The 19,529-nt window shown below is 45.3% G+C and overlaps 1 protein-coding gene across 4 annotated transcripts in view; it reads right to left on the reverse strand.

The window, feature by feature from the left end:
* Nucleotides 1-19,529, reverse strand: part of LOC144753677 (C4b-binding protein-like) — a 115,403-nt gene that overhangs the window by 36,729 nt on the left and 59,145 nt on the right. For all 4 annotated transcript variants that reach the window (XM_078641284.1, XM_078641281.1, XM_078641282.1 and 1 more), the window contains one exon: nt 3,901-4,043. In XM_078641284.1, the coding sequence (XP_078497410.1) occupies nt 3,901-3,958 (58 nt within the window). In that variant the 5' untranslated portion in view covers nt 3,959-4,043. The remainder of the gene's footprint in view (nt 1-3,900; nt 4,044-19,529) is intronic.

The following is a 19,529-nucleotide window of genomic DNA, read 5'->3' on the forward strand; positions in this document are numbered from 1 at the left end:
AAAGGATCCTTATCACATTTGGCATACCCAGGGGCCCATACTGTCTCTTGTTGTCCTTAACCTTTGCAAAGAGGCACCTGGTGCTCTTCGCACAGATGATCGCATCACAATTTACCAATATGCCAATTATACACAACTCTACTTGAAAAATTCTTCTACTTCAGACATGCAAAACCTCAAACACCGCTTGCACATCAGTGCCTATCTGAAGCTCAAACCAGCCAAGACAAAATTCCTATAATGTGCCAAGAACAAGAAACAAGATGTGTTACAAACCTAGCTCAATGACGTGAACATTGACAGCTTCAAACCCCAAATCTCACAGAATGACAAATCACCTGGATTCACTCTGAACACCAAACTGTCCCTCGAGCAACACGTAGTTGAAATACAAAGATTACCTGGTATTAGCTCTATTTTCTAAACAATGTCAAATTCTTTTTTTCAGAAATAGATTTCAGAACTACTGTCCAAGCCCTTGAATTCTTGCATCTGAATGTTGGTAATGCCCTACACCATGGACTCCCACACTGCACACTTGCAGACCATCGAGGAATCCAACACACAACAGCATGTCTCAACCAGGGCCTGAGGAAATATGATGGCTTCACCCTCACATGATGGAACTCCATTGGCTTCCCTTGCCAGACCTCACCATCTTCAAAACCAGCTGTGTCATTTACAAGCCATCGTGACCAGCACACCTGCTTACCTTGCAAACAAGTTCATCATTTCTGGTAGTTCTCGGCACTCCCACAGCCAGGACACCATCAGACTCACCTCTTTAAAGAGCACTACTCACAATTCACTAACTGTTCACAACTTACAATTCTCTTCTATTTCTCATCAACTTTAAGCTTGCCTTTGACCATGTGCTGTGCTCTGCTGCTTTTTGGCTACATACATACAAACATTTACTGCTAAGTGGCCGATTCTGATGTCGTTCAGAAAGGCACTGGATGGGATTCGGTATTGTAGAATCCGATTAGGAACCCTTGTTTCCGAACAAATTGTACACATTTCCCAATGATCGATTACGATGTCCAGAAACCTTTCAGGCAGTCCAAATCGGTTCCAAAAGGCATTCAGACTGACAGTCTTTCGGAGCCGAATCATACAGCTGTATGGACACGGTTTCCGACCGAGTGATTACGATGATCGATTCGGACAGCCGTTCCGATTCGGTCTGCCTGACATGAAACGGCTGTCGGACTCTGTCTTTGGGGGCCAATTGAGGGCCCCCCTTCACTTGGAGCTGTCAGATTGGGGCCCTTGGGGATACCAAAGGGATTCCCTATTCCCAACCTTGCACAATGTGGCAGGCACCATAGAGTGCAAGCTTTTCCCCAACCACCCCTTTGTTCTCATTCGGAACAGAGGCTCCCATTGTAGTCAATGTGAGTCCATTGGGAGGAATCGTAATCGGTCGTTCGGACTCGCAGGACCTGATTCGTTGCAAAACGATTCAGAGACCAATTTGTTCGGTACAACATCGGAATCGATCCTTAAGTAGTAAACTTACAAGTGTGAGGATATTCCTATAGACAGGATAGGTGAGGATAGGTGAGGTGAAGATCGAGATTTAGGCTCATAGGTCTGAATAAGATATTGTAGGGCTTCAGCAGTACTATTGTAGAACTACTAAATGTACTACAAAATGTCGTTTGTGAATAGACCCCAATAAGCAAATTTCCAGCCAAGTGCTTTTCATTTTAGAAAAAAAGTACTTCAATCACACCCAAAACATAATATGGCACATAAAAAACTAAGCTGCCTTTAAGAGGTGAACAATACAGGGTTTTCTGGATTCCCTACAGAGTAAAACAGAACTTTTTAAATTAAGTGCAGGTGCAGGCTCATAATGCCTAAAGTGGAGATGCTTTCCTGTATTCTGTGATCCATAGGTCAGTTCATATATTTGACTAGGGAGTTCTTGTTTACAGGTGTCAGAGAGAACTCAAAGTCCCACCAAACAGTTCTGTTTGGCCAGTTCACACTCAATGTTCCTTATAAGTTTGTGTTTGGATCCTTAGTACCCTACTGAGATCCCTACTGAGAACAAGCAGTCATGCTTGTGGGCACCTGGGCTTGTCTCGCTAGCCCTGGCTCCTGCTCTCCATGTCGACCAGTTATGGGTGCAGAGGCTCAGTGAAGGATACGCAACCCTGGCACTTACAATGGGGAGGCTGTTTACTCCTGTCCAGACACTGATATACCAGTCTACCTTAAGGTCCTCCTCAGTGGCGGTCATAGAAGCAGGGGCTTAGATTAATCTTCGATGACTAAAGTGATCTTTGGTTGAATAGGGAGGTCGGGAGTACCTTGAGTTTGAGCAGGTCAGCTTCAGGCACATTTCCTTGGGCAAACTAATTCTTCTTGGACGCTCCTCTTCCAGACTCTGAGGCTGAGCTCCTCTTCAAGTAGATAGCTCTTACAGGACAAGGCACTTTCCTTCTGCTCTCTTAGCAGGTAGACTGGCTCTCGGGTCTTAGGCAGACTCACAGCTTCACCAGCAAATATGTAAAATTTCAAGTGATGTCCTCTCACATCTTGGAGACTGACTCCCAGCGATACCAGCAATGGATGACAGCAGCTCTTCAAGTTCTTTGTCTGATACCCCTGTCCTTTGTCACTGAAGCAGCAAGAAACTGTAATCAAGTGGAAAGGTTTGGGTCACACTTTTATAAAGAGTATCTAGACAGGGGGGTGTGGAGCCACTGTCTAAAGTTGGGGTGCACTCTGTTCTTTCTGCAGGCAGACAATTCTTTGAGTAAAGTGATGACTATCACAGGAGGTAGTGATGACGCTTCATGCAGATTACCCATAACATAAGCATAATGAGTGTGATGCTCTGCACCTGGATGCCATCAGACTTTTTCGATGGACCACTCAAGGAAAGAAAAAAAGTGCAGGCCCTGCCTAGAAACGTCACTCCATCTAACAACTGACTCTGCTCATCAGTCTCACTCTTCTACCAGTCCCCAAATGGAATTGCTGAGGAAGGGCTAATCAGCAACCCCTTGCTAAATAGGCCACACTGAGTTTCTAAGAGCCGCTGTGTCTCTACCCTTCCACATTTCGGTGGCTAGGAATCCATCCTCAAGCTCAGGAATGAAGGCAATTCACTTCCTGTTTGTGGTGGCTGTATCAACACCTCTATCCTGTTCCATGTCAAAGTGGATTCCACTGGCTTCAACACAGATACAGTCATACCCAACATAGAGTCCTGCTTTCAGGCAACATACACGAACAACACTCAACACACCCACAGATGCCATCACAGGGTCTGGGAATGACACATGAGCAGAACTTTGACACAATTGGGCTGGTAGGCAACGCCCTCAATTTTGGAAATTAAAAAAATGTTTGTACCTACCCTAAGGATTCAAAACCAGTATGTGGCCACTACCGCTCAATGTGTATGTTGCAGGGACACAGAAGACAATTTTGTGTTACCCAAGGCCTACACTTTTGGTGCTCCCCACTTTACAGTATTACCTCCACATATATCCTGGCACTATAAATGAGAGTAAGAAAGGTTGGGTGTCCCTTAATCAGTGCACAAGGGATTTATCGAGAGACGTGTTAGTCTAATATCAATGCATTTTTAGAACAACTTCCTTGTAGACTGTTGAATACCAACAAATATCACCTCCTCACCCCCCTAGTACACAGACACACAATTCAACATAAAGGAAACAAGTCAAATATACCCTACAATACAATTTACCTGTATAAAACAATTAAAATGGAACATGCCTCTTTCAAATATATCAAGCACAGAGCACTGCAGTTGCAAAAGCACATGTTGAGGACATGCATGGATAGATATAGACAGACATCAGGCAAAATAAGAATTACCATTCATCCTGAATTGTTCTGAAACTAATGTACACCTACCTTGTGATATTGAAAAACACAGAAAAAATACGAAAAGAACAAGCTTCCAGGTTTCCATCTTTTTGTTATGCTTCGGTGTAGTCCGTGGAAACTCTCTAATCGTTTTGAAAATTCTGTATTAGCTACCCGTTAACTTATGTACGCTGCACAGAAAGGAGGAAAACGAGAATGCAAAGTCAAGACGTGTTATTTCTCTGTCATTTGCACACAAGAATGAATGAGACATGAGATTTCATTTGCTAATGGAATGCACAAACAGATGTTTTTTGGCAGTTATTGTATCTTTATCATTTATATTGGTTTAATTCTGTTTATTTTACAGTAGAAATGCTAATCCGAGTGTTCCAGGCTCGGGGAGTAAAATATGAAAGGGCTTCGGGTCATATTTACTAATGCGACTCTAAGCAGTGCTTCGCGATGCGAAGTAATGCAAACTGCAGCTCTCATGCTATTGAGAGCAAAAGGTAGTTTAAGCTGAATATTGACAGTAGCAGAGAGCCATGTTTTGAGTAGGTCAGCGCCAGTCTATCTATCATCTATGCAAAATGGGTGGGAACAGCAAAAAAAATCACAGGATTCTGTCGTGTGGGGGCCAACAAGTGACGGCGGGGCTTGAGGGCTGAACAAAGCAGCGACAAGGACACCACCCGATGTGGTGGTGTCCTTGAGTGATGTGGTGGTGTCCCCGAGTGATGTGGTGGTGTCCTCGAGTGATGTGGTGGTGTCCCTGAGTGATGTGGTGGTGTCCCTGAGTGATGTGGTGGTGCCCCTGAGTGAAGTGTTTGTGTCCCCAAGTGATGTGGTGGTGTCCCCAAGTGATGTGGTGGTGTCCCCGAGTGATGTGGTGGTGTTCCCGAGTGATGTGGTGGTGTCCCCGAGTTATGTGGTGGTGTCCCTGAGTGATGTGATGGTGCCCCTGAGTGGTGCCCCTGAGTGATGTGTTGGTGTCCCCGAGTGATGTGGTGGTGTCCCCGAGTGATGTGGTGGAGTTTCCGAGTGATGTGGTGGTGGCCCTGAGTGATGTGGTGGTGTTCCTGAGTGATGGAGGGTGGAGTTGGAGGGTGGAGTTGGAGAGTGGAGTTGGAGAGTGGAGTTGGAGAGTGGAGTTGGAGTTGGAGGGTGGAGTTGGAGGGTGGAGGTGGAGTTGGAGTTGGAGGGTGGAGTTGGTGGGTGGAGTTGGAAGGTGGATTTGGAAGGTGGAGTTGGAAGGTGGAGTTGGAAGGTGGAGTTGGAGGGTGGAGTTGGAGGGTGGAGTTTGAGTTGGAGGGTGGAGTTGGAGTTGGAGGGTGGAGTTGGAGTTGGAGGGTGGAGCTGGAGGGTGGAGTTGGAGTTGGAGGGTGGAGCTGGAGGGTGGAGTTGAAGGGTGGAGTTGGAGGGTGAAGTTGGAGGGTGGCATTGGAGGGTGGCGTTGGAGGGTGGAGTTGGAGGGTGGAGTTGGAGGGAGAGCAAGGAGTAGCAGAAAGAGCGTGGGTGCGAGAGCGAGAAAGAGACATAGAGAGAGGGGTAGGAGCAGAAAATTAACAAGCTTTTAGTAATGGGAGACCTATTGCATTGCAAATGAATCATGGCACACGCACTTGAGAAGCAAAGAGCCTTGGGTGAAACGAAGGACAAAATGACGAAAAGACAGCCAACCTGTGATGAGCAGTTGGGAGGGTGTAAGATGGGGAGAATGAATACGTAAGATGAAAGGAGGGATGGGGTGGGGAAGGGAAGCAAGGAGTCTTGTGGGGAATTAAGGGAGCTTAGGGTAAGGAGAAGAAGGGAGCTTGCAAGGAATGCACGGACAGGACGAGGGAAGGAAGAGAGTGCCTTTGGAGAATGGAGGGTCAGTGAAAGACCAACAGAATGAATGTACAGAGTAAAGGGACATGGTGAAAGATGATGAAAACCGAAGGGGGGTAAACAACCTTTACAACGCAACTTTTACATCGCAGAGCCTTTACAATGCAACCATTACAACGCAAACTATTACAACGCTTTGCTCTGGGGGGCGCTATAGGATAGGGAATAGGTTAATTTACTATCCAATAACCTTCCCTAGTGTCCACGGGGACTGGAGATGGAATAGTAAATTAAACTATTCACTATCCAGCACCCCAAAGCACTATGCGTTGTAATGGACTGCGTTGTAATACTTGCGTTGTAAAGGCATGCGATGTAAAAGCATGCGTTGTAATGTCATACATCCCCGAAGGGGCAACGAGGACACAATGACAGCCTACCATAAACGCACAACAGAGTGAGAAGGAGTAGAAACGTGATGGATGTACAGGAGGAGAGGACAGGCAAGGGCATGTGGTGAGTGTGGGCAGAGGGAGGTTGTGTTGGATGGAGAGTCGGGGGAGGAGGAGAGACTGAGGCTCTGTTTTGGCAGGCTGACATGATTAGAATGACGTGACACGTAGAGTTCATGGTTGAAAGGGTATCGAGCGAGATAGAGAAAGTCTGCAGGGTGAAAGAGACAGGGTACAAGTGGAGAGACCGCCTGCAATACAGTACAATAAAGAGAGACAGGACATTATTGAGCGCAGGTTACGGTGAGAAAAGCGCACCCCCCAGCGGCGGATGGAGAGACAGGGTGAGAAGAACCTGATGACATCCCCCGCATCATCATTCAATGCATTAATTTAGGGAGGTGCATAGAGAGAAGGCGTGACACTAACTGCTAGTGTGAATGCTTTTCTTGTGGTTAGAATAGAGATATACAAGTGGGTGTGTTCGAGAAACAAATTAATACGTAATTTTGGAAGGTTGATTTTGAATTCTGTTAAATAAAGCCATCTTTTTTTTCCAAATGTAGCCTTTAAAAAAACCGAAACGTTAGTTTAGTTTAGAGCAGGCATCATGAACATGGAAAAAGAGGGTGAGAAGCTGGTCTTATCCTGTTTTGTTGAACTGCATTGCAACGTGTACACAGGAAACAAGTGCTGTTGATGGTAACTAAACGTCGCACCCCACAGGGTTTTGGTGTATGTGAATAAAATGGAGTTGAATTGGATGTATGACGTTACAACTCATACTTTTACAACGCATACCATTACAACGAAATTTTTACAACGCAAAGACTATTACAACGCATGTATTTACAACGCATGTTTTTACAACGCAGGTACCTTTACAACGCATACCATTACAACGTAAGTATTGGTAAGTATATATTAATTTTTTTAATTTAAATTAATTGAAATGAATATAATTTAATTTAATTTAATGTAATTTAATTTAATTTAATTTATTTTCATTTAATTGATTTAATTTAAATTTAATTTTATTTTATTTTTACCCTGTACCCCTGTACCCCAAAAACCCAAAACTGACCCTAAACTCTAAAAATACCCCTGTACCCCAAAAACCCAAAAGTGACCCTGAACCCTTAAAATACCCCTTTACCCAAAAACCCAAAACTGACCCTGAACCCTAAAAATACCCTTTTACCCAAAAACCCAAAACTGACCCTGAACCCTAAAAATACCCATGTACCCCAAAAACCCAAAACTGACCCTGAACCCTTAAAATACCCCTTTACCCAAAAACCCAAAACTGACCCTGAACCCTAAAAATACCCTTTTACCCAAAAACCCAAAACTGACCCTGAACCCTAAAAATACCCCTGTACCCCAAAAACCCAAAACTGACCCTGAACCCTAAAAATACCCCTTTACCCAAAAACCCAAAACTGACTCTGAACCCTAAAAATACCCCTTTACCCAAAAACTGAAAACTGACCCTGAACCCTAAAAATACCCCTTTACCCAAAAACCCAAAACTGACCCTGAACCCTAAAAATACCCCTTTACCCAAAAACTGAAAACTGACCCTGAACCCTAAAAATACCCCTTTACCCAAAAACTGAAAACTGACCCTGAACCCTAAAAATACCCCTTTACCCAAAAACTGAAAACTGACCCTGAACCCTAAAAATACTCCTTTACCCAAAAACTGAAAACTGACCCTGAACCCTAAAAATACCCCTTTACCCAAAAACTGAAAACTGACCCTGAACCCTAAAAATACCCCTTTACCCAAAAACTGAAAACTGACCCTGAACCCTTAAAAATACCCCTTTACCCAAAAACTGAAAACTGACCCTGAACCCTAAAAATACCCCTTTACCCAAAAACTGAAAACTGACCCTGAACCCTTAAAAATACCCCTTTACCCAAAAACTGAAAACTGACCCTGAACCCTTAAAATACCCCTTTACCCAAAAACCCAAAACTGACCCTGAACCTTAAAAATACCCCTAAAAAAAACCAAACATATAACATTTTAAATATAATTATATACTTACCAATACTTACGTTGTAATGGTATGCGTTGTAAAGGTACCTGCGTTGTAAAAACATGCGTTGTAAATACATGCGTTGTAATGGTTTTTGCGTTGTAAAAATTTCGTTGTAATGGTAGTGCGTTGTAAAAGTTGCGTTGTAAAGGTTGTTTCCCGTTGAATTATACATCAAAATGCAAAAGGACATAGACATACACACTATGTGCTTCTCCCAGACTCTTGGGTACTTTGCCGAGTCATATCAACTGATTGTCCTTCCAGATCAAGTGTACACATCAGTCATTTTTTAAAAGAGAACTTGACGATGAGCACAGTGCCAAGTAAGAGCACAGCTTCTCATAGCATAGAAGGATGCAATAACTCCCAATACTCGCATGGCAGCTAAAGACAGGGCAACTTACAACAAAAAAATGCACTTACTGAGGCAACTATTAAGGTCAGTGTGAGCTCAGCTAATTTAAGCTGACAGCAGCGTTGTTGCTGTAGTGGACCGCAGAGGACGCACCGGAGGGGACAGGGCTACTACAATATTGGAAATCGACAGGCTGCAGGCATGCGGTCATGTCAAATTAGAAGTAAATAATGCACGGATTGCTAGTGTGCAGGCGCTTTGGGAGAAGAATTAACAAAGTGAATGAAAGCAGCTGCCACGAGTGAAGGAAAAGGAAGGTAACGTATAAAGGGACTTACATTGAATTGGTGCTATAGGTCGTGGAAGCGTGTGGTATGACCAGTTGACTTGCCAATCTAGGCGGGGAATGCCTTACTTGGAGGATTTTTGCCCACAGAGTTGGCGCTGGCAAAAAGGAACAGGCAAAACAAACCAGTGGTGCGCGCGCACCACAGAGGAGTATGGCAGGGAATCGAAAGTAGCGGTGCGCGCGCACCACAGAGGAGCGGGGGAAGGGAGCGCGGCAGCAAGGCGAACGCGCGCTGGGGTGGAAATTAATAAAACTTAATTGAGCATTAACTGACACGGGTTGTAAAGGAGCAGAATCAACTCAGTATTTGGGATATTATTTATTACTAATAGGCCGTGATGCCTAGGGTGCAAGGCGGCGAGGAAATCGACAGGCTGCAGGCATGCAGTCAGGTCAAATTAGAAATAAATAATGCATGCGTTGTTAGTGTGGAGGCGCTTTGGGAGAAGAATTAACGAAGTGAATGAAAGCAGCTGCCGCGAGTGAAGGAAAAGGAAGGAACGTATAAAGGGACTTACATTGAATTGGTGCGATCGGTCGTGGACACTACTCTTTTATGTTTATGATTATGTTTTGGAAATTTTTATTGCGCACAACTACCCGAGGGTGTCTCGGCGCATGTCAGACTTCCTGGGCCGGAAAGAGCTAAGTAATTATTGATTAAATAACCAGGTTTTCTGGAGTTTACGGAAGCTGAAAAGAGTGGGGCTGGTTTTGATGAACAGTGGGAGAGAGTTCCATAGCTTAGGTGTAGCTACTAAGAAACGTCTATCTCCCCAGGTAGTGGTTCTGGTACATGGGACAAAGAGGAGATGGGTGGAGGATGAGCGAAGTGGTCTTTTTGGAACTTAGATCCGAAAAGCATCCTTAAGAAACCTGGGTCCTAGGTCATGGATGGCTTTATAGGCAATGCAAAGTGCCTTAAACTTTATCCGACTCTTAACCCTTAGCCAATGCAGATGACGTATGGCCGAGGAGGTGGGGCAGTGTCTGGGGATGCCGAGAAGAATTCTAGCGGCAGCGTTTTGGACTGACTGTAGTTTATTTAAGACGTGTTCTTGAGTGTTGAGGAAGAGAGCGTTGCCATAGTCCATTTTGGAAAAAACGAGGGTGGTGATCAATATTTGTCCTGCAGCTGAAGGGAGATATGGCAACAGTTTCTTGATCTTCCTCAGTATGTAGAAGGAGGATGAGACCACTGCGTTCACGTGGTGCTTAAATAACAGCTTTTCATCGAACATAACACCGAGATTTCTGACCCTGGCAACCGGAGTGGGAGGGGGGCCATTTGACTGGCCCACCAGGTGGCGGACCATTCCGGTGAAAGGCTGCCAAAGGTCATCACCTCGGTTTTGTCCGAAATTCATTTCAAGCAGTTATTTGACATCCATGAACTGATGGCCAACATCCCCTCCTGAAATTTTGCGGCAATGGCTGGTCCATCCTTATGCACCGCCAGCACCAATTGGGTGTCATCCGCATAGGTGGTTAAGCGCAGCCCGTGTGCTTTTATCACCCTCGCCAAATCCGCCACATATATATTAAATAATGTGGGGCTTAGCGCGGAACCCTGGGGCACCCCGCACGGGAGGGTGAAGGTGGGAGAATAGAAAGAGCCCAGTTTAACCGTCTGCGTGCGGTTGGCCAGAAATTAGGCAATAAGGTCCCTGGCTAGATAGAAGACCCCCAGGGATGTGACACGGTCGATCAAGATGGAGTGATCGACCGTGTCAAAGGCCGCAGATAGATCAAGGAGTATTAGGACCGCCGCCCCACCTTGGTCCATTATAGTCCTGATCTCGTCAGAGGCCTTTATCAGGGCGGTTTCGGTGCTGTGGCCCTTCCTGAACCCGAACTGGGTATCATCTAGAAGTTGGTGACTATCGATGAACCCTGAAAGCTGGTTGTTCATAACTGCTTCAAATATTTTGGCCGGGAATGGGAGACAGGCAATCGGTCTGTAACTAGCTGAATCCGCAGGGTCCAAGGAAGGTTTTTTCAACAGGGGCTTGATGACCGCTTTTTTCCAGATTTCAGGATAAATGCCTGTCTGGAAAATGGAATTGCATAAATCAGTGAGCGGGGGAGTGATAACCTCACTGAGAGCGTTCAGTATGGCAGGGGGACAAGGGTCTAAGGGAGATCCAGATTTAATGGAAGTAGTGAGTTTGCTAATCAGGTCTGTCGAGACCAGTTGGAAGTTGGAAAAGATAGGTGTGTTTAAAGGGGCCGTAGGAGGTGGGTCAGAGAGATCCAAGCCTTTAGGAAGGGAGAAAGATGAAAAAATATTGGTGACCTTGGTGAAAAAGAAAGTGGCAACCTCATTACAAAGGTCTTGAGATGGCTCAGTGGGGGGTCCTGTCGGAGGGTTGGAGAGAGAATCGACTACTTGAAATAGCCTTCTTGTGGAGTTTTTTGTAGATTCTATCTGAGCTTGAAAGAAAACGCCTTTGTGTTTGATGATGGATGTTTTGTATAGCCCTAGCGCATCTTTGTAAGTTTGTTTGTCCAAAGGATTGTAATGCTTCCGCCAGCGTCTTTCCAAATTCCTACAGTACTGCCGTTGTTGTCGGAGATTCTCAGTGAACCATTGGGCAGATGGCGTAGCCCGGTTAGAAATAATGAAGATTTTTGAAAATATAAATGCTGCAGCGGTGAAGCCCGTACTCTGTAGGTGCCCATGAGACCTATACATGGGGCTGTTGGGGGTGAGAGAGGGGTCGGGCAGAGTAGCGAATGGCTGTGGACGGAAATGCTTCTACAAACGCTATATTCTTAAAAATACAAATGCTGTTGTGAAGCCCGCACATTATAGGCGCTCGCAGGACCTGTGCATGGGCTTGTTGGGAGCGAGGGAGGAGTTGGGCAGAGCAGGGAATGGCTACGGGAGACAGGAGGAATGAGGGAGCGTTGCCGCTTAATTGAGAAAGGCTCCATTTGTGCTCAGAGGGTGGGGGAGGGCTCATAATGCGGAGCAGGAGGAGGAAGCAAAAACAGCTTCAAGCCATACGCCGTGCCGTGCAAAAAAGATAGGCGGCGCAGCTGCAAAAAGTATGTTATCCATGCTTCCGTTGAAAGTGTTAGCCTGTGTGTATTAAAGATAAAACATGGTGTGCATTTTGAAAAAACAAAACGTTTTAGCTACACAATGGGCTCTGCGTCATGCTTCACGCTTGAATGCCTGAAGTCGGAAGGGTGGTAGGGGAAGTGAGGCCGAGCGCGCGCAAGTCGGATGGGGGTGGGGGAGACCTATACATGGGGCTGTTGGGGGTGAGAGAGGGGTCTGGCAGAGTAGCGAATGGCTGTGGATGTAAATGCTATATTTTCAAAAATACAAATGCTGCTGTGAAGCCCGCACATTATAGGCGCTCGCAGGACCGGTGCATGGGGTTGTTGAGAGCGAGGAGGAGTTGGGCAGAGCAGGGAATGGCTACGGGAGGGAGGAGGAATGAGGGAGCGTTGCCGCTTAATTGAGAAAGGCTCCATTTGTGCTCAGAGGGTGGGGGAGGGCTCATAATGCGGAGCAGGAGAGGGAAGTAAAAACAGCTTCAAGCAATATGCCATGCCGTGCAAAACAAAAGATAGGCGGCGCAGCTGCAAAAAGTATGTTATCCATGCTTCCATTGAAAGTGTTAGCCTGTGTGTATTAAAGATAAAACATGGTGTGCATTTTGAAAAAACAAAACATTTTAGCTACACAATGGGCTCTGCGTCATGCTTCACGCTTGAATGCCTGAAGTCGGAAGGGTGGGAGGGAAAGTGAGGCCGAGCTCGCGCAAGTCGGATGGGGGTGGGGGGGCGGGGGAGCGAGCGAGTGGGAGGGAGGGAAGGAGCATAGGGATGGGGTGTGAGTGAGGCCAAGCGCGCGCCTGGCGAAGCGTCACGGTCCATTAAACAACATGCATTGGGAGGAATCCGGCTTGGAATCCTCTTGGTCAGAGAGTTTGTTTTAACTACATTACTCTCGTCTATTTATCCCTGCGGGATAGAATAGGCGAGACCTAAAAATCACAGGATTCTGTCGGCGGAGGGACAAAACGTGACAGCGGGGCTTGAGGGCTGAACAAAGCAGACACGGATACAACTGTTCTGGTTAACTTACCAACCGCACACCCCCCTGCACGTCAGCGCATCAGACTGTACTATAGTCTGGAACGCCCAAAGGGTATGTGGTAACGAACATACCTCCTGATGGCTAACTATAATAAACCCCTTGTACAAAGGTGTGCCACCAAAAGGGTGTGTCATTAACAAAAAATGTGAAAACAAAGCATTTGTGATGTCAACAAATGTAACTAATATTTATCAGTGATTACCAGCACAGTTTGTAGCATTAACTCAGGAGAGTGATTACGAATCCAGCACAAAGTCTCTAAACTACTAGGATGGAACCAGATTGACTCAGAGATGGTATCAGTCAGCGTATCCTCGGAGAGCAACACATGGAGACATCTGTGTCCCCCCCAAACAGGGCCTCTGTCTGAGGGTGAGATGCCGGTTGAGGAGAGAGTGGTACTACTCATAACAGGAGGAAGGCTGGGCTGCTGCCAATGTTCGGACCCGTGTCAGTGAGATCAGAAAACATGTCTGATTCCTTTGTCTGGCTGTCTTCCTCAGAATTGCTCAAAGTTCTCTGTATCTTTCTGATATGGGAAATGTTCAGACGGACAGTTTCAGTTCCTCTTCTGGCAGTGACCACCCAAGGGGATGGTTCAAAAGATAGTCTGGGCGTGAAATTCTGCTTGCGGCTCTCTATCAGGGCTCCACGAATTTCCAATCATTTTCTTCTATGTCGACTTGCACAGGAACAGAAGATGCTTACTTTCCAACTCCCTCTCTCCAATCGGTCGGAGTCAGATTTAAATCATAACTCCAAGCAATCAGAAGAAGGGAAGGGGAAAAGTGGAGAAAATAACCATAATAAAAGAAAGGCACAGAAGAGACTGGTCCGGTCCCTCGATACTCCAGCGAATCCTCCTCTGACTTTATCAGCCAAACTAGGTTCCTGTGAATACTAAAACATACAAATATTTTTAGCCTATAAATCTTAACTCTGTTCTACCTGCTTCTATTGGTAATTAAACCTACATACCCATGGGACTGCATAGACCTGCAGCTCTTCTTTCTACTGTGTGTTTTCTTAACTGGAGTTGCCTTGTGTTCAAACTCACTAAAATGAAATGACTGTGTTAATATTCCACTCTATTATTTCTCTTAGAATATGTGTTTTTCTAGACTACAGACCTACCACGCTATGCAACTCTATGTCTTTTATTCTTCCTCTTGTGTTGTATTTTGGCTTGTGAATACCTCATCAATGCTGCTTTCCGCTATCCTTTTTATGTGATCTGTACTTGTCTTTCTTCCTTTCAGACTGCTGCTTTCCTGCTCAAGTTATTCGCCTCACTAGATTCAGGTAAGCCTTTTCTTTTCATTTACTTCAAGTAATTGTCGAAATTGCCTTTTAACAAACTATTTACATTTCTCTGGGGGACGAGTTTAATTTCTTGTTGCTGTGTCTCGAAACACCTGCTGCTACGCAACTGTTATCTCTTAGATTATAAATGTCACAGGCTGAAAGCGTAATTCTTTTTTCTGCAAATACTGTCTAAATTAATTATCACTTAGCTCTGTGAAAGCCGTTTTCTGAGACGTGAAGACAGCTGGCTCTGCTCCTGAAGCGGCACACGTTCTCTTGACGAAGTCTCTCAGAATGTTTCTTTTCTCTATTCTTCTGTTAGACCCCAACGTGGCAATTTCTGCAGGGAAACTATGGTACTGAGTCGCTACTAAGAATATATCTCTAAACAGCTCTGGAAATCTGTAAATAACCTTTCCTTAAAAACGTTTCCTACTCTAACTCGAAATCTCTAACTGCCTCGGGCTGAATTCTTGGTGAAGTGCGCAGCTCTGATAGAGCGCGCGCCTCACCTGAACTCCGTTCTAGAATGTTCAGGAAACTAGACTGGCAGCTTAGGCTGGCAGTTGTCCTGCTCGCCCGCCATCTTGGAATTCCGTGAATTCCACGCCTTGGACCAGGAAGGAGCCAGATTCCAGTCCTGTTGGCTCATTTTGAGAACTCTTGCTGGCCGTTCATTAGGACGGATCCTGACAGTACCCCCCACCAAGGAAGGCCCTCCCGGTCCGGGTTTGGTTGGGTTTCGCTGATGGAAAAGTCTTACTAATCTAGGTGCATGTACATCTGACTCTAACTCCCAAGAGCGTTCCTCTGGTCCATAGCCCTTCCAATCCACCAAATAGTACAGCTTACTCTTCACTCTTTTGGAATCTAAAATATCCTTAACCTCAAATTCCACTCCAGCTTCTAACTGAACTGGTGGTGGAGCACTCTCTCGTCTTAATCCTGGAACTGCCTTTTTTAACAAAGAAACATGAAAGACTGGGTGAACCTTGAGTTTCGTGGGTAGTGTCAGTTTATAGGTCACTGGATTAACTTGTGCTTCAACAGGGTAGGGACCAATGAATCGAGGCTGGAACTTCCGATTCCCTTTCAAGCGCAAATTCTTGGTGTTTAACCAAACCTCCTCCCCTATCTCTAGGTGAGGGGAATCTCTTCTCTTCCTATCTGCATATTTCTTATACTTAATCTTTGCCTGTTCTAGATTTTCTGATGCTGCATTATGTACCTGACTCAAATGTGTCACCAAATCCTGAACTGCTGGAACTGGAAGCGAAACATCTAGCATGGTAACATTTGGATGTTTGCCATAATTCAAATAAAACGGGGAGTAACCAGTGGACACCTTTGTGGCGTTGTTATGAGCGAACCCAGCACCCCACAAATAGTCCAACCATTCCCCGCCCTATTTTAAGGTATATAGCCTCAAATACTGCTCTACCTCCTGGTTCACTCGTTCTGTTTGTCCATCCGTTTCCGGATGGAAACTGGTGGACAAACGTGTCTCTACTCCAAGTGCCTTCATGAAGGTTTTCCAGAAATGAGAAACAAATTGGGTTCCTCGGTCTGATATAATAACCTTAGGAATTCCATGCAACCGCACAACCTGAGCACTGAAATGTGTTGCTAACTGTTTTGCCGTTGGGATTCCTTTCATAGCCACAAAATGTGTCATTTTGGTGTATGCATCGACTATTACTAAAATAGTATTGTAACCTTGACAGGAAGGGAGATCTGTTATCAAGTCTAAGGTGATTGTGTGCCAAGGATAGGGAGGAGTAGGTAAGGGTTGTAAGAGCCCTTTAGGTGCCTGTCGTTCTGACTTCCCCTGCGCACATATCTCACAAGTTTTCACATATCTCTCTATGTCTTTGTTCATTTGTGGCCACCAATAACTTCTTTTTACTAAATCCATCGTCTTCTGTTCTCCCTTGTGCCCAGCCAACAAATGATCATGACATTCCTTCATGACTTGGTTCTGCAGTGTTGAAGTAGGCAAATACAAGGCTCCTGAGTGATACGGTAGACCATCTACTACTTCTCTATTGTCTTCCTGCTGCGTCCACTCCAACATCTCTGCTGGTGACAAGGCTCGAGATATCTGTTCTTTCATACTCTGAGTTTCAACAATGCCTATGATTTTGGTATCTGGAATGATGGCTTGTGTCTTGATTTGATCTTTTTCTTCTCCGGTTCCCATTCGGGACAAGGCGTCCGCCTTGCCATTCTGCGCTCCTGGCCTGTATGTGATGACAAAGTCATAGTCGGCAAAGTATAATGACCAACGAAGCTGTCTCGGGGTTAGTGTTCTAGCTGACTTCAAGAATTTCAAGTTTCGATGGTCCGTGTACACCGTTACAATATGATGAGCTCCCATCAAATAATGTCTCCATTCCTTGAAGGCATCCTTTATTGCCAACAGTTCTTTTTCCGTAATTGTGTAATTGATTTCTGCTGGTGACAACTTTCTTGAACGATATGCAACCGGATGCAATTGACCTGTCTCCTTATTTCTCTGAGACAGAACTCCACCCACTGCCAAATCTGAGGCATCTGTCTCCACATAAAAGGGTTCTGATGGGTCTGCGTGAAGAAGAATTGGAGCTGACGTGAATTCTTCCTTCAATGCCTTGAATGCCATCTCTGCATCTGCTGTCCACTGAAATTTTACTCCCTTTCTCAATAATTGTGTGAGAGGCCGAATTCGTCGAGAGAATTCGCTGATAAATCTTCGATAAAAATTGGCGAAGCCAATAAATGCCTGTACTTCCTTCACACTGGTCGGAGACTTCCACTCCAAGACGGCCTGAAATTTTCGCTGATCCAAGAGTATTCCAGCTGGCGAGATGACAAACCCCAAGAATTCCACTTCTGTCACATCAAAGGCCCACTTCTCTAGTTTGACGAACAGCTTATTTTCTCTCAACTTCTGTAATATTCTTCTCACTTGACTCTGATGTTCCTGGGTGTTGACGGAGTATATCAAGATGTCGTCTATATACACTATAGCACATTGATCGATAAACTCACTAAGGACATCGTTTATGAAATGTTGGAACGCAGCTGGGGCGTTGCACAACCCATAAGGCATCACTTGATATTCGAATAATCCAAAGCGAGTTCTAAAGGCGGTTTTCCACTCATCGCCGGCTCTTACTCGCATAAGATGATAGGCCCCCCTCAAATCCAGTTTGGTGAATATCTGAGCTCCTTTCACCTGGTCCAACAAAACTGAGATGAGAGGGAGGGGGTACCTATTTTTCTTGGTTATCCGATTGATTGCGCGATAGTCTATGCAAGTTCTTAACTCGCCCTCTTCCTTCTTTGGCACGAAAAACAAAGGCGAAGATACCGGAGATTGAGAGGGGCGAATGAATCCGTTAGCCAAATACTTGTTAATGTATTCCTTTAAATGATTATGCTCCTTCTCAGTTAAAGCATAAACTCGGCACCATGGCATATTTGCTCCTGGTTCAAAGTCTATTTTACAATCGTATACTCTATGGGGAGGTAGTTGTTCAGCTTCCTGCTCATCAAACACATCTTCGAAATCTTGATATTGCGATGGTTTTGACTGTGTGTTGATTACGCACACGACTGCATTCGCTGAACACAGGGCCTGAGCTGGATTGTCTTGATCTTTTTTCTTTTGGTCTCCAAAGCAATGATTCTTGCAATAATCCGAAGTCATTTCTATAGTTCTTGCTGCCCAATCGATGGTCGGGTTATGCTCTGTGAGCCAAGGAAGTCCTAAGATTAGCTGGAATTGAGGAGCATCGATTAGATTAAACTGGATTTCTTCCTGATGTCCATCTTCTCTCATCAACCGCACCATTTCGGTATGACTCACTATGGGCCCAGAAGATAGGTTCGTTCCATCGATGGCTCTAACTGGTTCACTCTTTTCCTTGAGTATTGCCTTCAATCCTATTTTGGCCGCAAACTTTTGATCGCAAAAGTTCTCTGTTGCCCCTGAATCCACCATCACCGTCACTCCCTCCTTAACCTCCTGACGGAATTTAATTGTCATGGATTGAATCAGATGCGGGGAGGATGACTGCAGCGTATTGGCCAGTTGATGCTCTTGTGGAGTTGGATTTTGACTCGCATCCACCTGTACAACTCCTTCTACAGGTGGTGCAACTAGTTTTCCTTCGGCTTGTACGATCCCTTGGGTTTCTTTGGGCAATTCCTCACAAAATGTCCGCCGGAACCACAATACATACATAAATTACTGGCTCGTCTCTTCTCCTTTTCTTCTTTGGTAAGCGGACTTCTTATTGCCCCTATCTGCATGGGTTCTTGGTTGTTGGACCCTTCCACAACTCTTCCTACGTCTGTTCTTGCCCTGTCAAAACGGGGCACGGTGCTTCGAAATTCTCGCTTCCTTTCACTTCGCCTTTCACCTGCCGGAAATCCAACTCCAGGACCAAATCTATGAGAGCTGAAATCTCTGTGGGTCGGTTGGGAATCTGCGCCAACCCGTCCTTTAATTCATCCCTCAGTTCTCGATAAAAAATTGCTGTTCTTTTGCTTTCCGGCCAATCTGTTTCCATTATTAACTTATTAAAGTGGGCCAAATACGCCACCAAATCTCGATTCCCCTGTTTTAATTCTAATAGCTCATTGTCTACAGCTTGAGAGATTCGCCTTCGATCAAATATGCGCAAGAATTCTTTTTTAAATTCATCATAATTCTGCAGGAGAGGGTCATCTCGAGTCACTATGGGCATTGACCAGGCTGCTGCATCTCCGCTCAAATAAGACAAGATGAATGCCACTTTAGATTGTGCGTCGGGGAAGATAGAAGGACGACACATGAAATGCAGGGAGCATTGCGTAATGAATACTTGAGCTTTCTGTGGGTCCCCACTAAATCTCTCTGGTGCAGCTAAGGGAATGACTGGTGACAAAGAATGTATCACCTGTGTAGTTAACCTATTGACATCCCCAGCTGATGTGGTGGGAGTTTCCCTATTTCCTGGAGGTGGCTGCCTAATCCTCTGCGCCAACTCAGCTGTTTCCTTTCTGGCATTTATCACCTCCTGCCTCAAACCCCGATTCTCTTCCTTAACTGTCACTAACTCTTTTTGGATGGCATCCAATACCGCCCCTAAGGTCTGCAAATTAACCCCCCAACCATTCTGTTCGGGTGCAAATTTACAACGTGGGCACTTCACTCTGTCAGGGCTCCACGAATTTCCAATCCTTTTCTTCT

The sequence above is a fragment of the Lissotriton helveticus genome, chromosome 5_1 (assembly GCF_964261635.1).
Source record: "Lissotriton helveticus chromosome 5_1, aLisHel1.1, whole genome shotgun sequence".
NCBI lineage: Eukaryota > Metazoa > Chordata > Amphibia > Caudata > Salamandridae > Lissotriton > Lissotriton helveticus.